The sequence below is a fragment of the Asterias rubens genome, chromosome 7 (genome assembly GCF_902459465.1).
Source record: "Asterias rubens chromosome 7, eAstRub1.3, whole genome shotgun sequence".
Lineage (NCBI taxonomy): Eukaryota > Metazoa > Echinodermata > Asteroidea > Forcipulatida > Asteriidae > Asterias > Asterias rubens.
In genome coordinates this window covers 14,838,911-14,866,624 of record NC_047068.1, presented here as the reverse complement: position 1 = coordinate 14,866,624, position 27,714 = coordinate 14,838,911, and the positions used below count along the sequence as shown (strand labels likewise).

At 39.2% G+C, this 27,714-nt stretch overlaps 3 protein-coding genes across 6 annotated transcripts; 1 reads left to right on the top strand and 2 right to left on the bottom strand.

Moving 5' to 3' along the window:
• Nucleotides 1–24,922, top strand: LOC117292291 (kelch repeat and BTB domain-containing protein 12-like). 2 transcript variants are annotated; one of them, XM_033774296.1, is made up of 4 exons: nucleotides 1–109; nucleotides 22,226–22,283; nucleotides 22,675–23,346; nucleotides 24,064–24,922. In XM_033774296.1, exons 2-4 carry the CDS (start codon nucleotides 22,233–22,235, stop codon nucleotides 24,775–24,777), a joined length of 1,437 nt encoding a protein of 478 aa, XP_033630187.1. In that variant the 5' UTR covers nucleotides 1–109; nucleotides 22,226–22,232; the 3' UTR covers nucleotides 24,778–24,922. The 2 variants fall into 2 exon arrangements, with proteins under 2 accessions (XP_033630187.1, XP_033630186.1); XM_033774295.1 differs by lacking the exon at nucleotides 1–109 and adding an exon at nucleotides 19,768–19,936.
• On the bottom strand, nucleotides 3,296–11,676 carry LOC117292288 (leucine-rich repeat-containing protein 40-like). Of its 3 annotated transcripts, none has more exons than XM_033774290.1 (7): nucleotides 11,599–11,676; nucleotides 8,400–9,697; nucleotides 7,944–8,075; nucleotides 7,220–7,363; nucleotides 6,788–7,007; nucleotides 5,969–6,097; nucleotides 3,296–5,067 (listed from the first exon to the last, which is right to left on the bottom strand). In XM_033774290.1, the coding sequence occupies exons 2-7, from the start codon at nucleotides 9,627–9,629 to the stop codon at nucleotides 4,910–4,912; spliced, it is 2,013 nt and encodes a 670-aa protein (XP_033630181.1). In that variant the 5' UTR covers nucleotides 9,630–9,697; nucleotides 11,599–11,676; the 3' UTR covers nucleotides 3,296–4,909. The 3 variants fall into 3 exon arrangements, with proteins under 3 accessions (XP_033630181.1, XP_033630182.1, XP_033630183.1); XM_033774291.1 differs by having other exon boundaries at nucleotides 4,936–5,057; XM_033774292.1 differs by having other exon boundaries at nucleotides 5,017–5,067; nucleotides 5,961–6,097.
• Nucleotides 14,012–19,260, bottom strand: LOC117292289 (BTB/POZ domain-containing protein 17-like). Its single transcript, XM_033774294.1, has 3 exons — nucleotides 19,137–19,260; nucleotides 17,654–17,881; nucleotides 14,012–16,303 (listed from the first exon to the last, which is right to left on the bottom strand). The coding sequence occupies exons 2-3, from the start codon at nucleotides 17,870–17,872 to the stop codon at nucleotides 14,954–14,956; spliced, it is 1,569 nt and encodes a 522-aa protein (XP_033630185.1). The 5' UTR covers nucleotides 17,873–17,881; nucleotides 19,137–19,260; the 3' UTR covers nucleotides 14,012–14,953.
• Nucleotides 24,923–27,714: the final 2,792 nt, after the last annotated feature.

The following is a 27,714-nucleotide window of genomic DNA, read 5'->3' as shown; positions in this document are numbered from 1 at the left end:
GTTGAGACATTTTCTACATGGTCCAGTTCACAAAGAGGCATCAATGGTTGCTCTAAAAAATCATCCGTTTCAACGGTGCCACTAGGCCACCACAAGCCGCACAAAGAAGGTAGGTAAATTTGTCTACTTTATCCACACCGCTCCCTCGGCTTCACTTGTTTAGCTGGCAGCCGATGATTTTGGCTATATACGAGGTCCACCACAGAACGCTATTATCATTGTTTGTGATCGAAATGAACGGCTTTGGAAAGTGGCCAGAAACGAGGTTTATGGGAACGAAAACGGGATATCTTTTTCGATCCCTCAAACTGGCTGATCGATCCGGTTTGAGGCCGAATAATAAAATAAATGGACCCAATCCAAACCCCCGTGGTCCCTATTTCTACCTCCATGATCCAACCAACAACACGAATTGGTGATGTGTGTGCACTTGGGGTGTGTTATTTTTTGTTTATAAAGAGAAGAGAAAAACAAACCACCGGGGATGAAGAGCGAATAAAATAATATGTATTGAAAAGGAGAAATTTGACAAAATTATTTCGAAATTTAGACATAAATTTTTTTTGCTGGAAAGATTTCCGTATACACCAATTTTTCAACCCCGTTTTCAAACTGAATGAACGAACACACGGAACCGAACGAACGAGTGGGGTAGCTGCTAAAATACCCCCATATTGTAAGGATCCACACGGAAATTCCGCAGACCGACCCCGTCCCGTCTTTGAGAGGCAACTCTGTCAATGTGCGCATTTTGGAAACTACAGGAATTGCCTCCTCATTCGCATGTTTTTTCGTTCCGGAACTGCAGACGAAAATTACTCCAGTCGTATTGGAGACCCGATGCCCATTCCGAGTCGGAGAGAACCGCCACAATGCCATAATTCGAGTACCGGACGGGGCAAACCCCGACCGCATACGCCTCCATTTCAAAACACGCCATTTCAAAACTGCACGCCGACAAGTGGTGAACCCCAGAAATGGAGGGATTCCATGACCGACTGAGTGCCATACAACTGTGCAGATTACCTACGGCAGATAATGTCCACATAAGGTCGGTTTTGCGCGTACAAACCGCGGACACACACTCCCATAGAGAATGTACACAAAGTGTGTTCGTCAGGAGACAGTGTCGTTGTATCGAGGAGGCTCAAAAACAGCAAATTCTCTGAAGCAGACGACGCCGTTGTGTGCGTGTAAAAGCTTCACGTAGAAATGTCCCCATATGCACGGTGTCTGCACTAAGAGATAGCGACTGGACTGTTCAACTTGCTGTTTCGCGTAAGTTTAAAGTTGCAGTGGAATTGCTTATTTTAGCTGGTTCTAATTTAGGCATTAATTCTAAGGAACTATCTGCCTAATTAATTAGCTCATTACAGGTACATTTTGAATTTTTTTCTGTCAGTTTTCTTTTTTTTTCTCAAAAGACAGTCATAATTCTGAGACTGTTTTTATGTAGCCTAATTCATATAATGATAACTTGTATTAAGTAACGATTATTATCATTCATAATAGTTTTGAGTCTCTACAAATCATGTAACAAAGTAATTGAGAATCACAATTCTGAGGTTATCATTAATTAATGCTTGGGTACTATTAGCTTAATTAATTAGCTCGTTACAGGTACATTTTGAATTCTCTTCTGTCCGTTTTCTTTCTTTCTCAAAAGAAAGTAATAATTCTGAGACTGTATTAATTCATAATAATAACTTGTACTAAGTAATGATTATTATCATTCATACTCATAGTTATGAATTGTACTAAGTAATAATTATGAGGCTCTACAAATCATGTAATAAAGTCGTGGAATCATAATTCTGAGGTTACAATTCATATGTTGCCTTGTAGTAAGTCACAATTATTGTAGTCACAATCGGGAGAGATTAATTAATGTACGGTGCATCCAATTATGACTTGCACTCAAGTCATAATTGATGTATACTAAGTCATGAGATGTAAGCCATTATTATTGGTTAACAATTTGGCAGAAATGAGCAGGAAAAGGAAACAAACATTCTTAACTTCACAGATTAATCTTCCTAACCCAGTTATGTGATTTTTAATTTAAAAACACACCAACAAACATTTTAACTTTTGTTCCTGTTGAGATATGGTTGTGTCTCTACTTTTCGTTGTACCATACTCCCATTATAATTTGTACACAAAATTCCTTGTGGAAGTTATCCGCATCTGTATAGAACTCCTCTGTGTTGACCTTTCATCCCTATTGTCTTTGGTCTCTATCTGTATAGTTAGTGAATGTTAATACACATTTGTTGGGTACTTCACTTGACTCTCCCTTTTGTTAAAATGACCTCCACATTGGTTTTATAATGTTTTCCTTGTTGGTTTTTATGGGGTGTCTAGTCGAGCAGATAAGAGCTTCGGACTCAAGTTCTGGTGGTTTAGTCATCGGTTTGTGGGTTCGAATCCCGGTCGTGAACCTGTGTCCTTGAGTAAAAGCTTCTCTCCAACCAGTGGTAAAATGGGTACCTGTGAGGGCAGAGATGTTTATGTGAATGATTAGCTTGGAGCGCGGTAACCTGCAGCACCGGCTGTAAACTCCCCAGGGAGCTGAGATGGTTGAAAGAATGAAATGTATATAGCCCGGTTACCAGGGGTAATTATGTCAGAAGCGCTTTGATACGCCCTAGTTCGAGCTGTGATAAAGCGCTACATTTGTATATACAAATTTATTATAATTATTATCTCAAATTATTATTATAAAGTCAAACTGAGGAGTTCCTTGGTCTGTCATACCACTCAAATCCCTATTATTGAAAGGGTGACTGCTATATATTCCAAACACCCAGGTTCCGACAGCCCCTGATGGTACACACTAGGGTTAGGAAAACACTCTAAGGGGTGTTGAAAGTTGGAATCAATTTCCCAAAGCTCAGAGCGGACGCACACAGCACTGTGTTGCATACTCAGTGACGAAAAATCATATTATTAAAAACTGTAAAAACAAAAAACTATGGGTGTGTGTAAGCCCACAGAGTGTTCGAAGTCCATACACTGTGCGGATCTCAGGTGGTCCACATTTATGTAATGCTTATTTTTTTAATGATTTTTGGGTTGAACAAAGAATTGACTAGAACCTACGACCTCCGGATTAGCGTGTCTCTAACTGAGCTATCAAGCCCTATGTTGGCAGTATTCCTATTTTGTCAATATCTTTGTTCGGGGGTGCTTGATTTTTTTTAGAGAAGAAATATCAAATGATGACAACAGGTAAAATTGTTTATGTAACAAACTTTATTAGAAAATTAGTAAACAATTTATCAAATATCTGACATTTTGCTACTTGGCAGTCAACAAAAGCACAGTAGTTAGTATTTTAAAAATTACAAAAATAACTCTACCAAAAAATACAACTCAATAAAGCATTCTTTAAGAGTTGATTGGTAGCTTTTTTCTTAAGGGGCATCCTATGAACACTTTTTATACATGTTAAAGTCTCATAAAAGAGCTCAAATAAGAACTCAAATGATAGCTCAAAATGAGAACTCATAAAAGAACTCAGAGGTAACTGCCCATAACTTGACAAATTACAAAAGCAAAAAATTCAAATGCTGGCTCCAACTGATTGTCAGTGCGTCTTTGTTGAAAAGAATAAAAGAAAAAAGAAAAAAAAATGTTGAAAGAAAATAGAGAAAACAAACATATTTGGTGTTTATTTTCAATCAGGAATCAGCTTTGTCATGGCTTTCATTCTGGTGCAAAAACATCAGGTATATTTTAGTGCTCAAATATCATTCCTTAAATTGACATTCGACAACGATATTTATAGATAAAAATGCATGATGAAACAGAAGGGCTTTTTTATGACTAATCTTGAACAAATATAAATAGTCAGATACCTAGATTTGGAAAACATGGCTGTGGCTGTTGGGGCATCCTATATCTGGACGCTTGTTCCAATGGCCTTCAAGGTGCAGCCGTAGCCACAGTCTCTAAATCAGACATAGCCATGCATAGTATGTATAGGCTGGTCAATTTATTCTGGTGAGCAACATAGTTATGAACTTAGCTACTTTGTTTGCTTTTGAAGCAGCTCTATGATAAGATGTATGAAGGAACTTTTGCTAGTCGCACCCAAAGGTCTAATCTAGAACAAAGTCAAAATCATTTAAAATTAATTCAATAATATGACGGCCTGAGAAGTTAATAAAAATATAATATTAATACACTTAACAACTTTTCAAGAATAAGTATACAAGGGCCCAATTTCATATAACCTGTAAGCACAAAAACTTGCTTATCACAGAAAAGTGTTGCTAAACAGAAACAGGTTACCAGCCAAAATGCCAGTTTACATTGTTGCCTCACTCATTTTTAGCTCAGCAACGAAACTTGCTATTAAGCAATACTTTCAGCTTAACAGCTTTATGAAAGTGGGCCCCATACTTACATTTTTCATAGCTTAATGCAGCAGCAAATATAATTCCATTTACTATAATGTAACTTTGGCTTGGGATCCTCCACAATCTTCCATAATACTTCACCCTATGCTAACCCAATACACACGTGTTTTGACTTGAATGAGGTTGTGTCTGGCCCAATGATTGTGGTTTGGTCTGGTATGGCAGGAGACCTTGTTTCCCTTCCCCCAGAGATTCTGCCCCCCATACTTTGGAACTGTGTACAAACTACTTCTGATATCTCCTCCTTCACCAGCCCATGTTAATTTCCCATATTTGGGGACAGAATCTCCGGATTCAGATTTCCCTACAGACCTTACAGCAAATACTAGGTGTGCATGCATTAGGCGGGGAACGAGGTGCATGCTGGTCTTCCTAGTGATCAAGTGCACCTCAGTTTTTAGAGCTTGCGCAATGGGTATTGCGAAAAGGTCTACGACACCCACAGTCCCTATCCTACCGAGTCACACAACTTCCTGGATAAGAGTTTAATCTGCATCATCAAACTGTCCATCCTCAGCGTCGTCGTTGATGGAGGCATTAGGGAGGTTTGGGACATGCTCATCAGAGGGTGTGAAGACAAAACAAGAGTCTGCATCTACTGTCTTGTCCATGTCTTGGGGATGACGGTAAAGCCTGTCAGACCCTTAAAAAAAAGAGAAAAGAAATGATAGCTATATAGTCTCTTTATCATCCTACATGTGTTGTTGTAGCGCTTAGTTTCATTCGCATGATTTTGACTGATAAATACACTATGCCAGCATGCATTATGTGGTGTGTTGTGTACAAGCGGTCCAGGGGTCTATTTCACAAAGAGTCAGGACTAGTCCTAACTTAGGACTAGTCCTAAAAGATATCAAAAACATACAGCTAGTCCTAAGTTAGGACGAGTAACTCTTCCTTACTTGAGATAAGACTAGTCCTAACTCTTTGTGAAATCCACCCAAGGATACTTAAGCTCTGGTGTTTCTGTTGGACAGAGCGTGGGTTCGAGTCCAAGTGTTGCCACTTGTGTCCTTAAGCAAGACACTTAACCATTATTGCTTCGTCTTTCGACTGGGATGTAAAGCTGTGGGTCCTTGTATTGTGTAATGCATTTAAAAGAACCCAATTACGCCCATCGCTATTAAAAGAGAAGGGGTTTGCCCCGGTTCGTCTGGCAGTCACTCCCGAGTGCACCGCAGCATCTTGTAAACCCTTATAAGACGCTACATAATTAGGTCCAAGTTTCAGACCGTTTTGCAGCACTCGCCCTCAAAGCTAAAATATTACATATTTGGTGTTAAAAATATTCTATTTCTTGATATGTGATACACAATTAATCTTCCTTGTCCTCTGATCCAACTCACCCAAGCTTGTATACACCTGCAACCGTGGACCTCCTTGTGTCCCTCTTTTGTTTATACTCTTAACTTTTTTGCAACATCTCCCACTGGTTTTGTACACGTTTTTAACTGTGGACCTTTCCCGAACATGTGGACTCTATTGTCCTCTTGTGTTATAGGTTTTCCATGTGTTTGAATGTTTGAATGTGTTTACCTACTCACCGAAACACGAGATATCAATCAGATCTTCATCCCAGTTTTCCTCAGCCTTTTCTATCTCCTCTTGGGTGACGATGTTGCTACCAGTTCCTTGCTCATCGTGGCTGCCATCACTACTGCAATCATCCAGCTCTGCAAATGGAATCCAAGCAAAAAAGTAAACATACCATGTTGGAATGAAATTTTGATCTCTTCTGCCTTATTCATGTTTACCCATACACTGGTGTGTGTTAAGCATTGTATACTCAGAACTTTCCCGAGTTCTGTGAAGGTACACTATTGGAAGGAAAGTTTGGTCTCTTTATGAAATTGGGCCAAGTTCATCAGCGCTTACTGTACACAGAGTACATCGCAAGTTTAGTGTCACAGGATGTTCTGCTTTCTTCACTAGTGATCCGGAGATAAGCACAAGACAAGATACATGTAGAATGGGGAAAGATAATGATGATGATGAGCCAATAAGCCAATAAAACAATAAGCCATTTGCGTGGTAGAAAGATTATTGTCTGGTACAGTGATGTGCTTGATCACAAGCTACCACTTAAATTTGAATTCCTCAGACTATCGAGACAGTTGCTATGTCACATGATTAGGGGCAAGCTTTTGCGTACTAGGTAAGTACCGTAACCAGGGCTTGCTAATCTGGAGGTTGCTATACAATGGCTTGCCAATCGTTTGACATAGCAGTTGTCTCTATAGTCTGAGGAATTCAAATGTAAGCGGCACTTTGTGACTAAGCAAGTCATTGTACCAGACATTATTCAAATCGAACTTGCAAACGGCTTATTTAAACATAGCGATTGATGATGTCCCACTACTTACCATTTGGGTCCTCTGAATTGGCATCAGAACTGTAGGAGTACTTTTGATGGCGTCTGGACATCCGTTTTTCAAGCAGTATGGTGTCCGTGCGAGATTCCCTGATTTTAGTGCCCTCGTGTGACTGCCAGATAGATGCTTTATTACGCAAGGCTTGCGAGATGATGCTGTTATTGAGTACTGTGTTAATCGAGTTCTGGGAACTCATTTCATCCAAAACCACCTGATGAAGAACAACATTAAAAAAATAGACATTCAGTTGGTGTCAACTACAAAAACAAGATGTCATGAAATTATAAATAAATGAAATTACGACGACATTTAACCATCAACCCAATGTAGGGTTCATGAGTTAGTTTCTCCAATTGAAAATCTCATGCCCAACATTTACAAAGTTAATAGGTTTCAATCAAAGTCTTTATAGAAAACCATTACCTCGGCTAATTGTTGTTCAGCGATGGCAACTTCATCGGCTCGTGCCCTGGTTCTCCAGTTATCGCTGGTAGCCGACTTTCCTGATGGGTACTGGTTGGGTCTGGTTAAGTTAGGCACCGACAGTGCTGGCATGTCAAATTTATTCTGTTTGAAGTAGATAACCATATAAATAATTTGGAAACCTCTCTGGGTATTCATTTTGAAACCACACACATAGAAGCGACCCGTAAACCTGGCTTAGTTTCAAATAATATCTTGGGAGAAAAATTCACATCAAAGTAATGTGGTTCTATACAAAAAGATATATGTTGTTAGGCCTCGAAATGTGAATCTGAGAAGAGTAAAGCCCGGTTCATACTTCCTGCGAATGCGAAGCGAATTTGGGTGACGCAACAATCGGTACGCGCTCCATTTCCCTTTGTGACGCAATGAAATTCGCATCGCATGAAGCATTCGCAGGAAGAATGAACCGAGCTTTACTGTCAGTAACGCTGCTAAGATTGTGTACTCCTAGCAGGGATTATAAATTCTTCCTGCCTGAACATATCCTCTCCGGACTACCTTTTGCAAGTTTTATACATCATCATTTGAAACAATCAAATGTTTAAACAAATAAAAAGTATACTTGGCTATTAAGTCCTTGGTTTCAATGATCACACACACCTGACACCTGACCAAAACATTTTTGTAGAAGGTGCGATTGTGTTTTAATTATTTCACTCACCAAATCAAGGTCCAGCCTTGTTAGTTTCGTCAGATACTTTAGCACCGAGGGTATCCTTGTCAGCCGATTATCAAACAGATCCAGCAGTTCGATGTTGGTCAACTTCATAAACGATTCTGGTAAATCAGTCAGCTGTGAAGAGTAAAATTATAAACACGTGTTGCTTTTTAAATATTAAAAAAATATAAACCCCTTGTAGATAAGTGTTTTCTGTGCTTTGTGAGCCTTTTGAAATTAAGTTTCTTTATATTCGTTGAGATGTTTTAATAGTGTAAGTTGCGTAAGGTTGGCTCAGCATTATGCGCTCAATAATTCTCATTTGTAGGCCTACTTTTTATTTATAGATGATTATAAATGGTAAATGATGAACATGTGTGACAATGCCATCCCATCTTGACATTGTGTATGTACTTCAAGTTTGAATGAGTTATGAAACTAGGTAAGTAGTCACCATACTTTATTACAGTCGAGTCGGATAACTTGAAGTCCACCCAGTTTTCCAAACTCCTTTGGAAGGCACTCTATGTGATTCTTGGAGAGCAGGCAAACTTGTAGACTTTTCAGCTCGCAGAAAGACTCTGGAAGCTGCCTCAGCATGTTCTGGCCCAAGTCTAGGAACTCTAAAGACGCAAGGTCTCCAAAATTCTCTGGAAGGCAGTTCAACTGATTTTCCTCGGCATGAAGTTCCCGCAATAGATGCAGGTTTCCGAAGTTTTCCGGGAACCTTGCGATCCAGTTTCCATTCTGAAAGTTTTGACGCTCCAGTTCTCCGATCACGCTGCCCATGTGCAAGAAATCCAGGTGGACAAGAAGCCCTAGCGTCGATGGAAGTTCAGTCTGAAAATTCCCTGAAATGTCCAGGTGTCTAAGGGTGTTTCTGCTCGTCTCCCCAAATGATTCCGGTAAAGCTTTGTGCTCCAACTGGTTATCTCTTAGACTCAATTCCTGTAGTTTAGGAAGCTCCCCGATCCAAACAGGAAGAACGGTTAATCTGTTCCCTGTGAGATAGAGCTTCTTAAGACAGTGGCAAGACTTAAACTCGGGCATTAGAGCCTTAATTTTGTTCCCAGATAAATCCACCATTTTAAGGCACTGCAATGACCCAAATGAATCAGGCAGGGTCTCCAGACGATTATTGCTCAGGTTAAGTACCTGTAAATGTCTTAGATTTCCAAAGCTTGCTGGGAGCTCCACCAGGGCATTGTCGCAGGCCTCCAGAACCTCTAAACTCTCCACGAGTCCAAACGATTCCGGCAGCGACGTCAGAAAGTTTTCATCAAGTTCTAGACTTCTCAGAGACTCGAGTCCTCCAAATCCCTCCGGGAGATTCTTCAACTCATTTCCGACCAACTTGAGGATTGCTAGATGCGTAAGGAAACCCAGTGTCTTGGGTAGGGATATCAGGCCGTTTTCAGACAGGTTGAGCTCCTTGAGACTCACAAGTTTACCAAGTGATTCAGGCAGCTCCTTTAACTGATTACCAATGAGTAACAGACTGCTAAGACTGTGAAGGGTATCTCCAATATCAGCTGGCAGCTCACAGATTTCATTGTAATTCAGAATGAGAGTTGTGCAAGAGGCCAAATCTGACTTGCTTATCTCGAAAGAAGATAGATTTGTGGAGGAGAAATCTAATGTTACTGAGCCAGCTCTACCATTCTGGGTTCCTCTGTGCTTCTCTTCCATCGTTTAATAAAGCGTCTTACACTCTTTGGCACTGACGGATATGGCAGCTGAGACTGGAAGCAAAATATCTGCAAAACAAAAACAGATTTCCTACATTAAAAGTTTCCTCTCTTTAAGTTGTAAATGAACAACCCAACCATTCCACCAATAAGCTTGATTTGGAGGTGATTACGGTAACTGAATGCATTTTAGTTAGCTTTGTTATTAGACCAAGTAACTGGGGCACTGCACTCATGTTTTTTGAAAACAAATGTTGTCATTATTGGTCATACTACTTTTGTACTAGACCCAGTAACTGGGGCGATGTGCTCCTTTATTCAATTTTTGTCATTATTGCTAGTCCAAAAAGGAGTACAGAGCCTAGCCCCACTTGTGTGGCCAAGGCTAGCTGTAATGATTCAGCTAGCCTTGGCCACACAAGTGGGGTTCGGCTATAGAGTATAGCTGCCGTACGATAGCCGAACGCAACCTCTAACACTGTGCCTCAGCTACTGGGTCTACCTTGTTTTTGTGTTTATTTTTAATCATATCATGGTAAACATTAGCACTAGGAGAGTTTGATTTGACAATGAGAAATGTTTATCCTCTGCTTACCAGTTTTCACGCTATTATGCCTTTTTCTTTGAATTGGGAAAAAAATAATGATGCCATATATCAACCGATGCCCTAATTATCTTCATGTTAATATAAAGTATGCAAACATGTATTAAAACTTGATGGACATTGAAATGTTCACACCACACACCGATCTTCAATGACTTCAACTGGCCCCATTTGTTTTGAGTTTTTCCTGTTTTCACGGCAAACAAGAAAGTATGGTTTCCCGGTGAAGCCATACATGAAAGAAACATCTGCAGTGACTACAAGTGTTCTTTGAGACTCTATGTATGACTGTATAGCCAGCAGTTGCCTTCATTTTATTCAAAATATTTTGTTATTAAATTTTTTTAATTTCCATGGTAACTTGCAAAAAATAAAAAAAATAAAAAATATATATAAAAAGTGTGAATAATTACTGGCTTCCAAATCTGATTTTTATATTTTTTTTTTATATGTTTTTTTCTTAATATTTATCATAAAGCGTATAAATAAACAGTGATAATTGAATCAACGAGCTGATGTTTAAATTTTAATATTAATAATAGTATTGATACCAGGGTTACAAAATAAAAATCTCAAAAAATATTAGAAAATGATATAAGGCACATATGGCTTCTTTAAGCCTCGGTATTTTTTTTTCAAGAATGCTCAGCAAAACATTCAGTCACATGATTTTGATCATCATGAATTGTGAATTGAAATAGCGTTTGATGAAACTTCTTCGGTGGGTAAATATTTTTATATGGCCTCAACATTATGACATATTTTTGTACCTTGTAGAAATGCCTAAAATACCAAACTTTTTGCATTTACAAGTGCAAATGACTAGTGGAGCCTTACGTGTTTCTAAGTTTTGGTCAAGGGAGAGGAGACTCTTTGCTTGGCAAATAAAACCACACAATTTTTATCTAGGGACTGTTTACATCGCGCACAGAGAGGTAAAAGATTTGCCACGATTTTAGGGACACCTCGAAAACAGGACCTCCTACGATATATTAATTTAAAATTAAAATATTGCGAAAAATTGTGATTTTTGACAGGTCACTTCATCTTCGTGGTACGAACGAGTGACGAATTTATACTATAAAATAGGTTAAATCAACGGAATTCAGTCTATTCTAGTTTATTGCTCCATGGTCTATTTGAATAAAATGGCCCAACCTAGCTAACCTTACATTCGGGCTACCAACCATTCTCTAGTTGCGATGGAGGGTTACAAATATCGGCGGTCCACGCAAAGGGCCAATCCACTCCGTATCATCTGATCATCAACAAGGTTGCAGTAACGAGTGGATTGGACCGATTCATGGGGGGGGGGGGCATAATGTTGTGAAGTGTAAAATCAGTAAAACAGTACACAGAATCATACCTTCCCGCTGTTGTAAATTGTAAATCCCGCGATCTGCACGCGATCAATCGACGGTGGCGCGAGTCCAGTCGAGTCGATCGTCAACAACCGGTAATTTTGAACTGCGCCCTCCATTGACAACAAGCAGCTCACTATGTTGACCGAATATTAATACACAATGCATTGTGCATGAAATGAACACCAATAGATCTGCTAATCACAAAAATTTGCTTAGCATGAAATTTCTTCCTTGATTATGACAAGATTACCAACCAAATTTCCATTTGTTGATTTGTGCTTATTACTGGAATTCAGCTGATGTTTGCTAATCTTGAAAATCATTGGTTGCAATCCTTTTTTTTATCAAGGCAAAAATTTCATGCATCAAATTAAACCTCAAACTATTAGGTTTAATATAAGTAAGAATGAGGCTTAGCATCTCTCAGTCAAAGGTCTAAAATATGTAAGGTATCAACTTAGGTGACATCCTAAACTGTTGTTTTATAATTTTCTGGTTGAACAAAATTAGACTTTTGGAAAACAGTTTTAAAAAAATATTTTTTATTTTTTATGCAGGACTAGCGTTTGATAAGAGTAGAGAAAACTGTATAATAGGCTCTAATCTTCACTTGTCCTTTCGTTTTGTTTGTCCTTTGTCCATGTTGGCCTGTGTTGTGGAGTTGCTTTTGGTTTTTCTGTTTCGCAAATGGGACAAAAACCCAAAACATTTGAAAACACATTTAAAAACACAGAAGAGGCCATCAGTATTGGGCTACAATTTGAGCTTTTATTCAACTTCAACCAGAAACACAAGCAAATCATAAGGTGACAGACATCGTATTATAATACCATGATCCCATTTAATAAAAGTTTAAAGATACATTAACATTGTAAAGATGAATTCAAACTCATCATGAATAAGTAGTTTTGAGATGGCGACAGAAAACTAAACAATGACACTGAAGGTTTGTGTAAATTGTCTGTATACAGCCAAATCAAACGGTATCCACTCTTATAATAATTGATCCGAGTTAAAGACACTCAGACCCTATTGGTAATTTGGTAATTGTCAAAGACCAGTCTGCTCATATATGCATAAAACAACAACCTGTGATAATTTGAGCTCAATTGGTCGTCAAAGTTGCGAGATAATAATGAAAGAAAAAACACCCTTGTCACACGAAGTTGTGTGCTTTTCAGATGCTTGATTTCGAGACCTCAAAATCTAATTCTGAGGTAACGAAATCAAACCAACGTTACTTCAGAGGGAGCCGTTTCTCACAATGTTTTATACTATCAACAGCTCTCCATAACTCGTTATCAAGTAAGGTTTTATGCTAATAATTATTTTGAGTAATTACCAATAGTGTCCAACTGCCTTTAAAATGAAATTAACATGGGTGCTTTTTACTAACTCTTCCATCACAATAAAACCGCAGTATGTATTATTTTAAGCATTGTTGTTACTCTTCCCAAGGGTAATGTGGGGGGGGGGAGGGGGTCCGTCCTTCTGGAATAAAACAAGATATCAATCATATCAAAATCATATCAAATGAAATGAAATGTTAATATGAAAAAGAAGATGAAGATTTAGTTTTTTTGTTTACAGCGCTTTATCTGCGGGCATAGAAGTTTGTATACACCAAGTACAACTGCCTTTTTTTTTTTAAACCTCGTTATTTGGGGGGGGGGGGTAGCTGAGACTTGATACATATTTATGCAAATAGTCTTTAAAGCCATTGGACACTTTCGGTTAACAGTAATGTCCAAGGCCCACAAGGAGAAAATCACGCAAAATCCACCCTTGTTTCCGCATGTTTCGCCGTGTCATGACATGTGTTTAAAAAAAAATCCGAAATTCTCGATATCAAGAATTGATATTGTTTTAATGTTTTCTAAAAAAGTAAACCCTGTAAATCTTTTGTAAATCTGTGAACTTTAAAAAAAAATTCTGTACCGAAAGTGTCCAATGGCTTTTACAACGCTCTGAAACCAAAAATCTTTTACAATTTAAGTTTTCCTGAACTTTACACAATTTTTGACTTAAAAGAATGTGAAATGAAACCTGATCAATAAAGCAGTTTTTTAATGATTTAAACTTCTTGAACTCTCTTTTCATCTGGTCTTCTATGGACCCACATATATGTATACTTACAAATTACAAATGTGTACAGTATACTGGATTAAAGTTAACATTACCAACACTCTGGCGATCTTCACTTTTATATCTTCAATAGAAAACGAATGTGAAGAACATTCCTAACTATCATGTGAAAAGTTGATACATTTATAGTTTGAACTTTAAATGAACTTTGAAGCCTGTACTGTATAGGTCTTGTCACACAAGGCACTTTGCTTTTACAGGGGTGGATTTCACACAGAGTATGGAGTATTCTTATCTCAAGTTAGAACAAGTTACTCGTCCTAACTTAGGGCTACCCTTAAGTTTTTTAATATCTCCTAGGACTAGTCTTAAGTTAGCACTATCTGTGTGAAATCAACCCCTGGCAACTTTAGAGGTAACCAATTACACTGCATGCAAAAGGAAAATGAGTTAGTCTTCTACATGTAACAATATCTTACCTATTCCCAAGAAACTTATATGAAGATGGAATTGAAACAACTTGTCTTTATAGAGATTGCTTTGAACTGGTTGCCTTTAAATTAGCTCATGTGACATGGCCCTAAAAATACAAGGAGGGGGGGGGGGGTTGTTATGTCAGTGTCTGGTGGCAGCAAGTTACAAAGAAATCCTTAGCAAGAAATAAATTTGCGCAAATGGATGTGACTAGCAAAAATGAGCCACGAACCTGCCACAAACACTACTTTTTTCAATGCTATTTTGGTTGATACCCTGTTTCTGCCCAGAACATTTTAAATGACCAAATTATGTGTTTACCATTTCCCCAAAAATCCTCAAGAATACCTCCAATTGATTTAATAGGTTCTTTAATGTACATTTTATTTCTTCATACCAGTTAGTAGATTGAAGGTAAACTTTGAAAAATCTTTTTTTTTTACGATCCAAAAGAACCTAATTATGATGATGCTTTGAGATTATTACATTAAGTCCAACATCACCCCCCCCCCCCCCCCCAAACATAAACAAACACATCTTTTTCGTCATAAATGTACGGCATGGACATTCCATTTAACTTCATGGCATAATCAGAAAGAAAACAACTTAGACTGTGTCTGAAACAGCGACTTCGGCTTCAGTTATGGCTAGACCAGCGCATCTGCCAGTGATGCATAGGCAGAAGTGTGCGACGTAGCTGTAGCCGAAGCCGTCATTTCGCACACGACCGTAGACATGTATTGTTGCCTCAATCCAACTATTTGAAAAGGAGTTTAAGAACTCTGATAATATGGACCTTCAGTCCACGTGTATGTGTGCGTTTGGATCACTCTTCTTCCTCCCTATAAAAATTGCCATCTTGGTCCACACTTTGATGGGCATCTCGTTGAGTTTAAGCAGAGCTGAGGAAACACTAAGCGTGAACTTCTCCTTAGTGTTTCCATCGTGTATGGTTACTATGGGGTCCTGGCCTTCATCAGTCAGGCGAGTTAAGACTGCTACTCTGTACGGCTGTCCAAGCTCTTGACTCGTTCGGATGGTGTAGTTAATGTTCCAGGCATCGCATTCCTTGGAGGAATAGGCGCTCACCTCCCAGGAACTTTTACCAAACTTGTAGATGTTTTTGTCGGTTGCTGAGGAAGCACGGAAGGTGAGTTTAGAGTGGTAGTAATCGTCTTGTTCTTCGGTGTAGAGTGTCAGTTTCCGAAACTTTTCACCATCACTTTGGGTCATGCTTGAGAAACCCTTGTTGTGAAGTGAAAAGGCTTGATTCAGATATATGCGCGGCTCCACGAAATCATCTTCCATGGCTGTGTGCGCCTCCTCTGCGACTAGGGCCCGCCATTCAAATGCTTTGTAAATCATTTCCGTCAACTTGGAGTTGTAGGCATTCTCCATATCCTGTGGTAGTGATGAATCAAGAATGCTCTTGAGTTTTTTAGATGGCATGTGAGGAAAGCGGATAAGCGATAAGATTTCCACTGCGTGTACCTTTCGCTCCGCTTGTTCTCCCTCGACGCTAAGCCACTGCACAGCAAGCTCACACACGGCATGCTCGTCTTCAACTAGCAGCTTTGAACTCTGAAGTAACCTGATGAGGAGATCAGCATTCATGCTCTGTATGCAGCTCTCTGGTAGGTAGCCGATATTAGCTTCTAAAACCTTGATTGATTGGTCTTGGACTCTTTCCAATCCAAGTCTCTCCGCTTCTGCGTACAATTTCAAGGCTTCCTCCCCACTGATGTGAGCAACTTCTTCTAGAAGAAAGTCTTCGCAGGCATCACGCAAATCTTGAACCATGTACTTATCAGCCAGTGTGAGGATGGGATACACTCTCTCTGCGCTCAACTCTACCGTCTCTGTGTACATGAACTTCAAGAAGTCCTTGAAGACCTTGACGCATTCATCTGGCTCGACAAGCACCTGCTGTTGAGGCCCCGGCCTGTTGGTTTCACCTTTCCTTGGACTGGACCACAAAGGATCGATGAACATTTTCCGAAACACCTCGCTCCAGGAACAAAGGATTATCTTATGGGCGTGATAAACAGTACGGCCAACTTTTAGCGTCACGTCACTGTGCTTAGGGTTGTTAAGAAAACGTGCCATGCGATCACCGACCAGAAGCTTATTGTTGGTCTCAAGTTCATTCTGCAAATTGAAAAGAAATTACGAGTGTAAATAAGAGTTGAAGCAACAGATGTTCCTTTTCTAAAACTAAAATTGTCCTTGATTTGAGGAAGATCTTGAGGAAACAGCAGACATCGTTTTGTTTTGGGAAATAGCAGACATTGTTTTGTTTTATTTAATGCAAGGCAGCAGAAATTAAGATTTAAGACCCAACTACAATTTGCTATCAGGAATAGGACAACATTGTTTCATAAATGGAAAACTTTATCAGCAGTCAGGACGTAATAACTTCAATGTTAAGGTTTTTTATTTAAAAGTTTAGTTTACAAGTGCAATCCTCTTACATAACCAAACATTTAATCATACCGTTGGATTTTAATTGGATGGGTCTTCTTAAAGGCAGTGGACACTATTGGTAATTACTCAAAATAATTATTAGCATAAAACCTTACTGTGGTCATGAGTAATGGGGAGCTGTTGATAATACAAAACATTGTGAGAAACGGCTCCCTCTGGAGTGCCATAGTTTTCGAGAAAGAAGTAAATTTCCACGAATTTGGTTTCAACACCTCAAGTTTAGAATTTGTGGTCTTGAAATCAATTATCTGAAAGCACACAACTTCGTGTGACAAGGGTGTTTTTCATTCACTATTATCCCACAACTTCGATGACCAATTGAGCTCAAATTTTCACAGGTTTGTTATTTTATGCATACGTTGAGATGCACCAAGTGAGAAGACTTGTCTTTGACAATTACCAAATGTGTCCACTGCCTTTAAAGGTCAGGCCTGATACGTCACCATAAAGGCAGCAAAGGCGATTGCCTCCATGCCCCCTGGTCATTGCATTGGTGTCCTTCAATTGCTCCAGTAGAAATTTACTATTTCCTCACAGGGTGCCCTTTGACACAAAGGAGAAAATGCCTGTGGTGCCCTTTCAAAAATGAAGCATGGGCTGAAAATTAACACTGGACCTCAGGCCAGAGGCAAGAGATTTTAGCGTCGGGCCAGTGAACTCAAACTCCCGACCTGTCAAGCCAGGTGGTCTTACTGTTTCCGTTCAATAATAAATAATGGGCTACCTCATTGTGAAAACTTTTTGAAAACAATCTGATATCTTCAGTTCTCTTGAATATCAATTCAAAGTACGCTTTCATAAACAATTAAGATCTACATGTATCAAGATCTTGTCCTAGTTCAACTCCTTTTAAGTTCGGTCTTGTTAAATGAAATTCTGGTCTAGTAAACATTTTAAAGGGCTCTACGTACAAAGCCCTGCGTTCTTGTGGTTTTTAACCCCAAATTCGAGCCCTGAAGCATGCAAGCAAGGTTTGACCAATATCATTAACACAAATTTGGCGAATAATCTCACTTTTGCCTCCTCCATTTTGTAGTAATCATTTTTCGAATAGTGAGAGCTCTTTGCGAAATGATTGGCATATTCATAGTAGTCTTCATAGACATCGCCAGCATAAACCAGCTCTCCGTTCCTAGTCATGAAATATTCGTCGTCGTCCGAGCCAGCATCGTACAGAAACTCATCATCGATGTCATCATCATCATAATCCACGTCATAGTCGTCAAACATCATCTTTACTTACTAGAAAGGTCAAGAGAATAAAAATAATAATAATTGTTTTGACAAAATTAGCATAATCCTAGAAATTTCTTTAGAAATTTGAGGTTCGCTTCGTTATCGATATACGATTCCACAAACCTCATAGTTCTCGGAGTAAGAATTATCTGTTATAAGGAAACCTGCTTGTACACTGTACAACCACGTGTAAAATCTCTTTTGTTTGTGGAGTGTTGGTTCTAAAACTTATAGTTCTACTATCAAGCTCAGGGCCCAATTTCATAGAGCTGCTAAGCACAAAAATTTGCTTAGCATGACATTTCTTCCTTTATAAAAACAGGATTAACAACAAATTTTTTATTTGTTGCATACTGCTTGTTATTGGTATTCAGATGTTGTTTGCTTATCCTGAAAATCACGTGGGAATTGGGTTGGTAATCCTGTTTTTATCAAGGCTAAACATTTCATGCTAAGCAAATTTTTGTGCTTAGCAGCTCTATGAAATTGGTCCACGTCAGTTTGGATCGCAACGTTTGAATTGAACAGTATACTCTGCAATCCAGCGAGAAAGATTTCCGTATCCTGCCACCACTTTTTCACTTAGACCCAGTAACTGGGGCGCTGTACTCCTTTTTTCGAAGTTTTGACATTCTGACATTCTCGGAGAATGTCAAAATTTCGAAAAAGGAGTACAGCGCCCCAGCGCCCCCAGTTACTGGGTCTATTTTTCACTCACATTTTACCAAACAAAAGGGATAACTTTCCGTATGGCGCCACCACTTTTTCACTCATTTTTACAAAAATGGATATATCAATCAGGTAAATTAGATACTATATTATTTTATTTCGAATGAAAAAGTGGTGGCGCCATACGGAAACCTTTCCAACAAAAGGAATGTTGAAAATGTCCCTTTTTTAAAAACTTCATTTGACTTTGATTTGAATAAATTATAATTATTACTAGACATGCGGTAACCCTTCTTCTCAGCCAGGTAAGGAAAAAATTCTGTGGTTTTGGAGTTAATTAACCGCGGATAAATTGGTGGCGACGTGCGGAAGATTATCCAAAAATACTATAAACATTACAATACAATTACCAAAAATAACAACATGGTGTAAACTTAGGATCATAATCAAAATCATTCAGACCATCAACTCATCAAAATCAAATCATTCATTCATTCATGGATGATGGAGCGGAGGTAGAGAATTAAAAATTTAAAATGTCTAGGCCCTACCACCTCCATCCATGATTAGACCAATTATTTTTTATTCTCACGTACTGAATTCGTCCTTAGTTGTTGAATGACTGGAGATATCAGAAAGAGAAGAGTACTGCTTGTTGGAATAAATGAGTGTTATTGCTGTCAAACAGGTCGATTAACACTCCATGCAGCCGACACTACCGCCAGCATTTCTTGCAAATTAATGCACGACTGTGACAGGCCTTTTCGAACATACGGTTTTGGCTTTGGATTCGGCTTCAGTCTCCGTTATCTCATCTGAAGCCAAGCCTGCTGAGCACGTACCGCGGGGCCAAGCCTAAGCCTAATCTGGAGCCGAAGCCGTGGTTTCGAAAAGGGCCTAGTTGTAGAAAACTTATGGAGCCCCAAAAATGTAACAAATGATGCAAACAAAACGTACTCTGTTCCTATACAAATATAGTAGTTTTTGCTGGTCATGTTCCATAACAACCATTTTAGTGGCCTAAAAAATGGACTGAAAACTTGATAAATTAAAACCGCGTTAAAACCCTGTAAAACTGTAGCAGATTACTCCACTCCATCTGGCAGCGGTTGTGAAGCAATCCGGAGGTGGTGAAATTTGTGTGTTTTGTTCCTTGGGCTTTCCTTACCATGGCATCAGCAATACACATGGTGGCGCTATTTTCTAAACTTATATTTCGTGCTAAAAAAATCCCCGTTTTCTTGCAACACCGCGCAACAACTTCAACCATAGATAGAGTAAGTCTCTATGCTTCAACCAAGTCAATAATTTGTCTTTTTTTGGTGTGTGAGGTCGACCTTATGACACTTAAAGGCGCATTAAAGATTTGTAGATTACGCAAAGGAATTTAAGGTAAGTGTTTTTAAGTCGATGCTTAGTAATAGTTGTTTTTTTTTAGGATTGTTTCTTTATCCAAGCAAAACAACAAGGAACAGCTTCGTGTTTGTTCACAAACACTTAATGTCTAGTTTAGGATTGTTTCTTTCAATTTCATCTAATTTATAAAGTAATTAAACATCTCACTAAAAAAACGTTAAAAAGTAAGTGCATCGGATCGGGCAAAAAGTCGGGTTGTTCTAAAACCCCCTCGACCCCCACGACCCACGACCCCTCGACGTCATCCCCGTGTTCGAAGAATGTCCCAATTCCGAATTTATGAAATGTCGCTTTACGGCTGAGTAAGAATTTAATTTAAGTCCCCGATTTAGAAGTGTGTGATCCGCGACGCAATTTTCCTTCCACGACTAGGCTTGATTTCAAGTCACACACACAGAGCCACACACAGAATTGGGAGTATTTACTCTCCGCTTCCGCACGTCACATGCACAACGATTGGGGACCCCAAAACACGTGTGGGCAATTTGATCGGTCGGGTCTACAACCTTGAGCTCCGCTTCAGTACCATGGAAGTACACAGCACAGGACGGGAGCAATCGGCCGGAAATGGGTCCGCCTGATCATCACGTAATGAGTTGGCCGTAATCGTACTCGGGCGGTAAACGCAGGTTCCCAGTTGGGATAATAATCTCGGATCTGCCAAGAAATACGCGTGGAAATGCCGCGTTTTCTTTATCTGTACACATGTACATCACAATTGCCACAGGCCCGATCACAGCAGCCAAACACGTGAAGTTTGCTTCGTGCATACTACGTGTGTATGGTCTGTCTCGTACGCTGTGTTGTGATGAGCAAGGCATGGTAGTCGACGTCAGCATACAAAATTGTGTGCGTGATTGGCTGAGGTTGTGAACTGTGGCAATTTCAGTGTACAGAAAAAAAAATCGCACAAAAGTCGAGGGGTCGAGGGGGTCGTGGGTCCAGGGGGTTTTAGAACAACCCCAAAAAGTCCTCTCGGCCACCAACCACCCCATGAACCGGCAAATCACGCTCCGTTAAATTGCCTTTAGCAAAACTCTGCTTATATAGCCTACTAGCCCCATAAATCGGTCCAATCCACTCCTTATCCTTGGCCCCATCACGTCTGATATCAAAATCTTTCGCTTTCTTGAAAAACCATCTGCAAGTGCAACGATCTGCATCATGTAACTTACCGATCTAAATGCTTCAGAAGTTGCAGATGAGATAGCCCTACACTTGGAATTGTTCAAATATGTGACCCACTATGTGAAAATGAGTCAGATGTTGACAATTTAAAGGATTGAGTTATATGCATGGAAAGACCACACCAACAGCAGTAATTTGGTATATGTCTTGGGGTGTATCGCGTTGCGGAGTTAGTTCCGTTTGAAATGAGCCAACACATCAGTGTGTCTGAAAAACGAATTACAAGTAGCGTGATGTTTTAAACTACCATTTCGTGCAAAAGGATACAAATAAGACATAAGTAGGATCACAAAATGGTTGTTTTCAAAGCTTTATTGCCTAAAAGGAAGTGTTCTAACGGTTAAACATCCAAATATAGATTTTAAAAAAAATTTTTTTCACATTAAACTGTCCATTACTTAATAATGCATTGGGCGACATCTGACTCATTTTCACGTAGCGGGTCACATATATCACAGGTTTTCAGTAAAAACCGAATTAATTTTTAGTGTGAATTTTCTCAACTACCGCTCTTTTACCGCTACACTACTAATGCCGATTGTCCTCGACCGTGCGCATATTTTTTTTCCAGGACAAACGTGGAGAATTATCTGCACACGTTCGTCCTGAAAGAAAATAAACCCGATCCGTGCTTTGTGTACAAACATATGGACACGCGTCTGGGAACTATTCTTTGTAGTTCCCAGACGCGTGTCCATATATGTTTCTACACAAAGCACAGATGGGGTATTTTACTTTACCTGACATGTATGCAAATTCATGCAAACAACGCCAAAGACGGTGTTGTACTGTAAACCTGCTTATAGGCCCTAAGTGTTCAAGTAAAAGGTGCCTGCAATAATCATATCCACTACTACAGCACTACCAAAGTTTATTTATTTTGTTAATTAATTGATTTTATTTTATATTTTTGTAACTTTCATATGTTTAGTTTTTTTTTTTTTTTTTAGATGTTTTTTTATTTTTTATCACTCCAGTTCAAATTACTTCAGTTCTGTTTTTTATTCTTGGCTCAACTTGTAACTGGCCAAACCCATTCTACTACTAAATTTCTTCTCTTGGTTTTTATTTCTTAAGCAAACTGATGGCATCGGATATGGACTGGCAGCCAGGAGTTTCGATAAAGACACCAAAAGTGAGTAAACAAAAACAAAAAGACATCAGAACAAGTGGCCAGTGAGAGGAAAAAGGATCCAAAACTGTTTTACGGGCAGTCTTCTCTGATTGGTCCATTTTTACATCATCTGCTGTACAGAAAAAAATGGCGATTGACATGAGTTAACTTTAAGACTGAATTGGATATGGCAGCTACAGTTATGACCTTTGCTAAGGGTGTTGCTAAATATGTCCTGTACTTCAACGCATTATGATGCAAAAACTTCAGCGAAAGCTGTAGACACCAATTCATTCAAACTTTTGAGTTTTGCAGATGTTCAAAAAGATATTCCTGTTCTGTTCTAGTCTTTTAGATAAAAGGAACTAATTTAACTAATTTTTTTTTTTTTTTCACATTTGTTTTATTTTAGATGGAGGGGTCAAATGATGATGCTGAGGGAGAGGGTAAGAAATCCGGACGGAAGACCTGCAGGAAGTTTGGTGCCCTTGCTAACCACATGAAGAGTTTCTTCAACCAGCCCGAGCTCAGCGATGTCTTAATCCGGTGTGGTTACATTCAGTACAGATCACACAGACTGATCCTCAGTGCATGGAGTCCTGTGTTTGAAGAGAGACTTGCCAAAGGAAGCAAACCAGCAAAGGGGGGCGACTGTAAGGAGCTACTTGTCATAGACGTTGACCCTGGTATCTCAGTAGACAGCGGTGGCAATACTGATATCAACGGCGGCCTCTCAACATTTTTCAGCTTCCTGTACTCCGGAAAGGCCGATCTGACTGAAACTACAGTCAAGGTGATCATGAACTTGGCACAGGAATACAAGATCCAACCACTGCAGGAGTTGTGTGAGCAGTTTATCGGGAAAGAGATCGGCCAGCACAGTGTGGATAAAGCCTTGGAGTGGCTTGCAGAGGCAGAGAAGAAACGCCTCGTTCTACTCCAGGAGAACTGTATGAAGGTGCTGCGTGCGTACTTCCAGTACATTCCGGATGTTTCCTGGCAAGTACTACGCCTTGATCAAATGATTAGCATTATTGAAAGCTCAGAAGTTGTGGTGGAAGATGAATATGCTCTCTTTTCGAGGGTAAGTTTTAAGATGGAAAATTTATTTTTTAGAATCTTGGTTTACTTTATTGCATCTGAAAACTAAGCTAGCAATGTGTCAAAATGGCCAATAAGAAAGAGACTTCATGTTCAATAATACAAAAGTTTGATGATCATTGTTGATGTTGATTCTTTCTGGTTATTAAAGGGCAGGTCTATGTTTTGTATCACTCTTAAAAATAATTACAAACTTTTAATCAGAAGCCTACAGCAACTTTCCATAGTATAAAGTATTGTGAGAAACATTTCAAAACAAGTAGTTTGGTTAAGTAAAAAATTTCAGTTTTGATGCCCCAAAAGATGCATTAGTAGTTTTTCTGAGATTGTGATTCCTATTATTAGGGATTATTCTTCCTACCTGGTCGCAGACATATTTACTGCGGATTTTCGGCGATAAACGCAACTACCTTTTGAAATTTAATTTTCACATGTATCTTTTGACCCATTTTGTATAGAATTGCTCACTTTTATCTTGGTTTTCTTTAGGACTTCAACAAGTATGTTGGTAAAGAAAAAAGTACAATCATTTGTCTTTAGAACTTTTGTTTTAAAAACCTGATATTTTCATATAATATTTTTTTCTCAGGCCTAGTTTGACAGGGAGCAGAGGCCATGACCACTGTTGCCCTTGTCCTGGTCTTGGTGCTATATTTTTCAGCCATTTTTTTAATTTGATTATCTCTTGATTGAATTTCAGATTGATACATGGATTGATTGTAGGGGAGGTAAAGAGGAACATATCTTGGAGAATCTTGAGAAGATTCTTCCCCATATCCGCTTCTCTAACATGACAATCTGGCAGCTGAAGCAAATCAAGAAAACAAAACTCGGCCTTCTCATCTCCACCAAGCACCCGGAGGTCATCATAGATGCCCTCCAAGCCCGCGCCCTAGCATCCGAGGAGACTGACTTCTTGGAGGTGTCTGAGCAATGCTTTGTCCCTCCCCGTCTGTACCTGAAGTACGTCTCCCCTGGGGGAAAGCTATCGAGCAAGCTATCAAGCAAGAGAGATTCAACAGACCTGTATACCCGCATTCGGTGTAGTAACTCTTTGACCGCCTATTCAGACCACCGGGCGACTGTGTGGCGAGCCAAGAAAGGCATTTACCAGCAAGAGGACCGAGAGAGCTGGGAGGTGAGGGTACGCTCTGCACAGGAGAACAAAGGTAGCCTATGGAGACTACAGTTTCTTGTGTTGCCATCCAAGGACCACATTAATAAGAAGATCAAGTTGGCTCTGAGCATCAAGATTAAGGAAGATGTGCTGGATCCGATCATTATTGTGTTTAGTGGGGTGGTTGCTAAAGGGGGAGCTCGAGGGGCAGCTGATGGTTTTATGTTGTTTACACCGTTCACCTTCGAGAAGAAACCCGAATATGTTTACACAAGGGAAGCAGTGTATGTTGATTAACGCCTTATCACCAAAAACCCAGTTGCCCACAGACAGCCTCAATCCTCCACTATCCTTCTCTCTATAGAACTTATGCACATGACGTCATTTCAGTAGGGCGCCCTCACCTAGAGGTCAAAAGGAGGTTGTTCATTGGCCAATCCTGCACTGCGCGTACACATCTGTGCGTTTCGATTGTTTCGTCACCGTTTTTCCACTAAGATGGCTGCTGGATCATGATGTCAATGCATAAGGTCTATTGGTACTTCATGACCTAAGTTCATAGCGCTGTTTGAGCACAAAATCTAGCGTAGCCCAACCAAATTATGCTTACAAGAATGAGATTCCAAGCCAAGCCACCATGTCACAAGTACTATTTCTGACTGGTATCCTGCTCATTTCGGCTTAGCAGAACATTTTTAAGCACCATTTTCTGCTTTTAAAGCAGCTCCATGAAATTGGACCCAGATACGATTGGCATAGTGGAATGCACTGATGCTTTGTTTAGGAAAGTACAATGGCACCAAGGCATTTTCTCCCAATAAAAGGACATTTCTATTGGGACATATTAGAAGAGCTAAGACAATGAAATGACATGGGATTGTATCTACTTCATGCAAAGTTTCAAATCCTACATATCAGCTTTCAATTTAATTAAGAGAAAACTGACCTCCTACACATTTATTGAGTATCAAGTAATTAACCACAAGGAAAAATTAATAGGTAAATTTATAAATAATTTGGGGTTGAACAAAACAAAATTACAATGTAAGACTTTGACCTATCAGAAGCCAGTCAGAAGCCATTCAGCCAGTAACTGCTAGACTGCTCAATGGACTGTTCCGGCATTCCACTAAGCTCCGCCCACCGCGCAGGTGAGCAAGACACGTGCAAACACTCCCAATGACATTCTGCACGATGCCGCGCGTGCCAAATATACGCGCACGCATGATCGAGTTTGTCCGACCACAATCATTGCTGTGATTGGTCAAATGGGTGAGCGCGCACAGTTTGATTGATAGGCCGTATCGGTCCATTGGTAGAGCACAGGTACATTAATCCCAAAGGGCACAGGTTAAAGTCCCGATCTGGTATTTTTTTTCTTTGTTCAAAGGAAAAATATTTTGAGGGTAAACTCAAATAAAGATGCCTTCAGATTAGACTGGTATCATAACTGAATCGGTGCAAACATCTTTCTTAAAATAGTTCTTGCCCCTTAACCATGTTGTTGACCCTTTTTTCAAGATCCTGCTTACTCCAAGTCTGTAACTAATAATGTCTGTTTCTTTATGATTGATATACAGGGATGAGCCTCTCTGAATTAAGATTTTGTTCAAAGACACTGGATCTCACTTGGAGTATCTCAACATATACATAAAATAACAAACTTGTGAAATTTGAGCTCAATCGGTCGTCGAAGTTGCGAGATAAAAATGAAAGAGAAAACACCCTTGTCACACGAAGTTGTGTGCTTTCAGATGCTTGATTTCGAGACCTCAAATTCTAAATCTTAGGTCTCAAAATAAAATTTCTGGAAAATTACTTCTTTCTCGAAAAGTACGTTACTTCAGAGGGAGCCGTTTCTCACAATGTTTTATACTATCAACGTCTCCCCATTACTCATTACCAAGTAAAGTTTTATGCTAAAAATTATTTTGAGTAATTACCAATGGTTTCCACTGCTTTTAAGGAGTGCATGGTTTAAATCTGATATGAATAACTGATGTTCTTTGATCTAGTGGTGCTCTTTTTGTTTAAAGATGCTATGTCAGATTTTTGGCCCCAAACATTAAAAAATATATTTTTTTGAGTGAATGGTATTTCAAAGAGTACCACATGCGCTAACGAAAAAAAGTTTAACTTTGACTTTTAATGGTCAGGAACCATGACAAAAATTTAAAACATTTCTTATAAAACACATAAGAATTGGTCACGTGATATGTTGTCGGGATCCCGGCAAAAAATAATTTTGAGCACTTTATTTCACTGCTACTACCAGTAATAATTGGCGGACTTTTTCGAGCAATGGCTCAAATGAAAGCTTGTAACTTTCTCGACCCCCATCAAAATACCTTTTGGGTCAAATCGGCCCAAAATCTGACATAGCATCTTTAACCGATGATACTGTTCACAAAAGCTCCTTGAAATTTGTAACTCCAGCCGTCGATTTCACAAAGAGTTAGGACTCGTCTTATCTTGAGTTAGGACGAGTAACTCTTCCTAACTCAGGATTAATCTTAAGGTCTGCATGCTACAGTGCAGGGTTGGGACTCGTCCTAAGTCCTAAGATTAGTCTTAAGTTAGGAAGAGTTTTGTGAAATCGACGGCAGGTTTTACTAAAATATGGAGATATGGCATTATTTCAACACACCTCCCATTCCCAAAATATTGATCTTCGTTTCAGACCTTTTTGTCAGCAATGATTTTAACTAAACAATAAATACACAGCACCCTCTTGATCTTGATATTTTTACTGCACAAATCGCCTCAGATGCTGCTGTTGGCGTGCAGTCCCTCTGAAGTAAGGTGAGGAATTTGTCTGCATGAAATGTTTCTCAGATTAAATATTGAAGGGGATCTTCTCTCAAAATGCTATTCATTATCGACAGCTGCAGTGCTTACCTTCAAGTAAGATTTTAAGTAACAAATATTGAGTAAATACCAAAGTTATTTTCCCCCTTTAACATTGCTGTATTTACAGTTGTTACATTATGTTTTACGATTGGAATTGTCCAGTAAGTACTTTTGTATTGTCATAGTTACATTAAAATAAACAGCTTGAATTGCACGTGCAAATGAATGACTTTTGCCTTTGTTGGTATTTAAAGCGTTGTTGTGTTTTCTCACAGATTGAACAAAATAAGAGATAATAGTGATTGATTCTATTTAACAGTCTGAACAATTATTTGTTTTCTTCTCTTAACTTGAATATGGAGTAAAAAGACTCCCAACTATTTG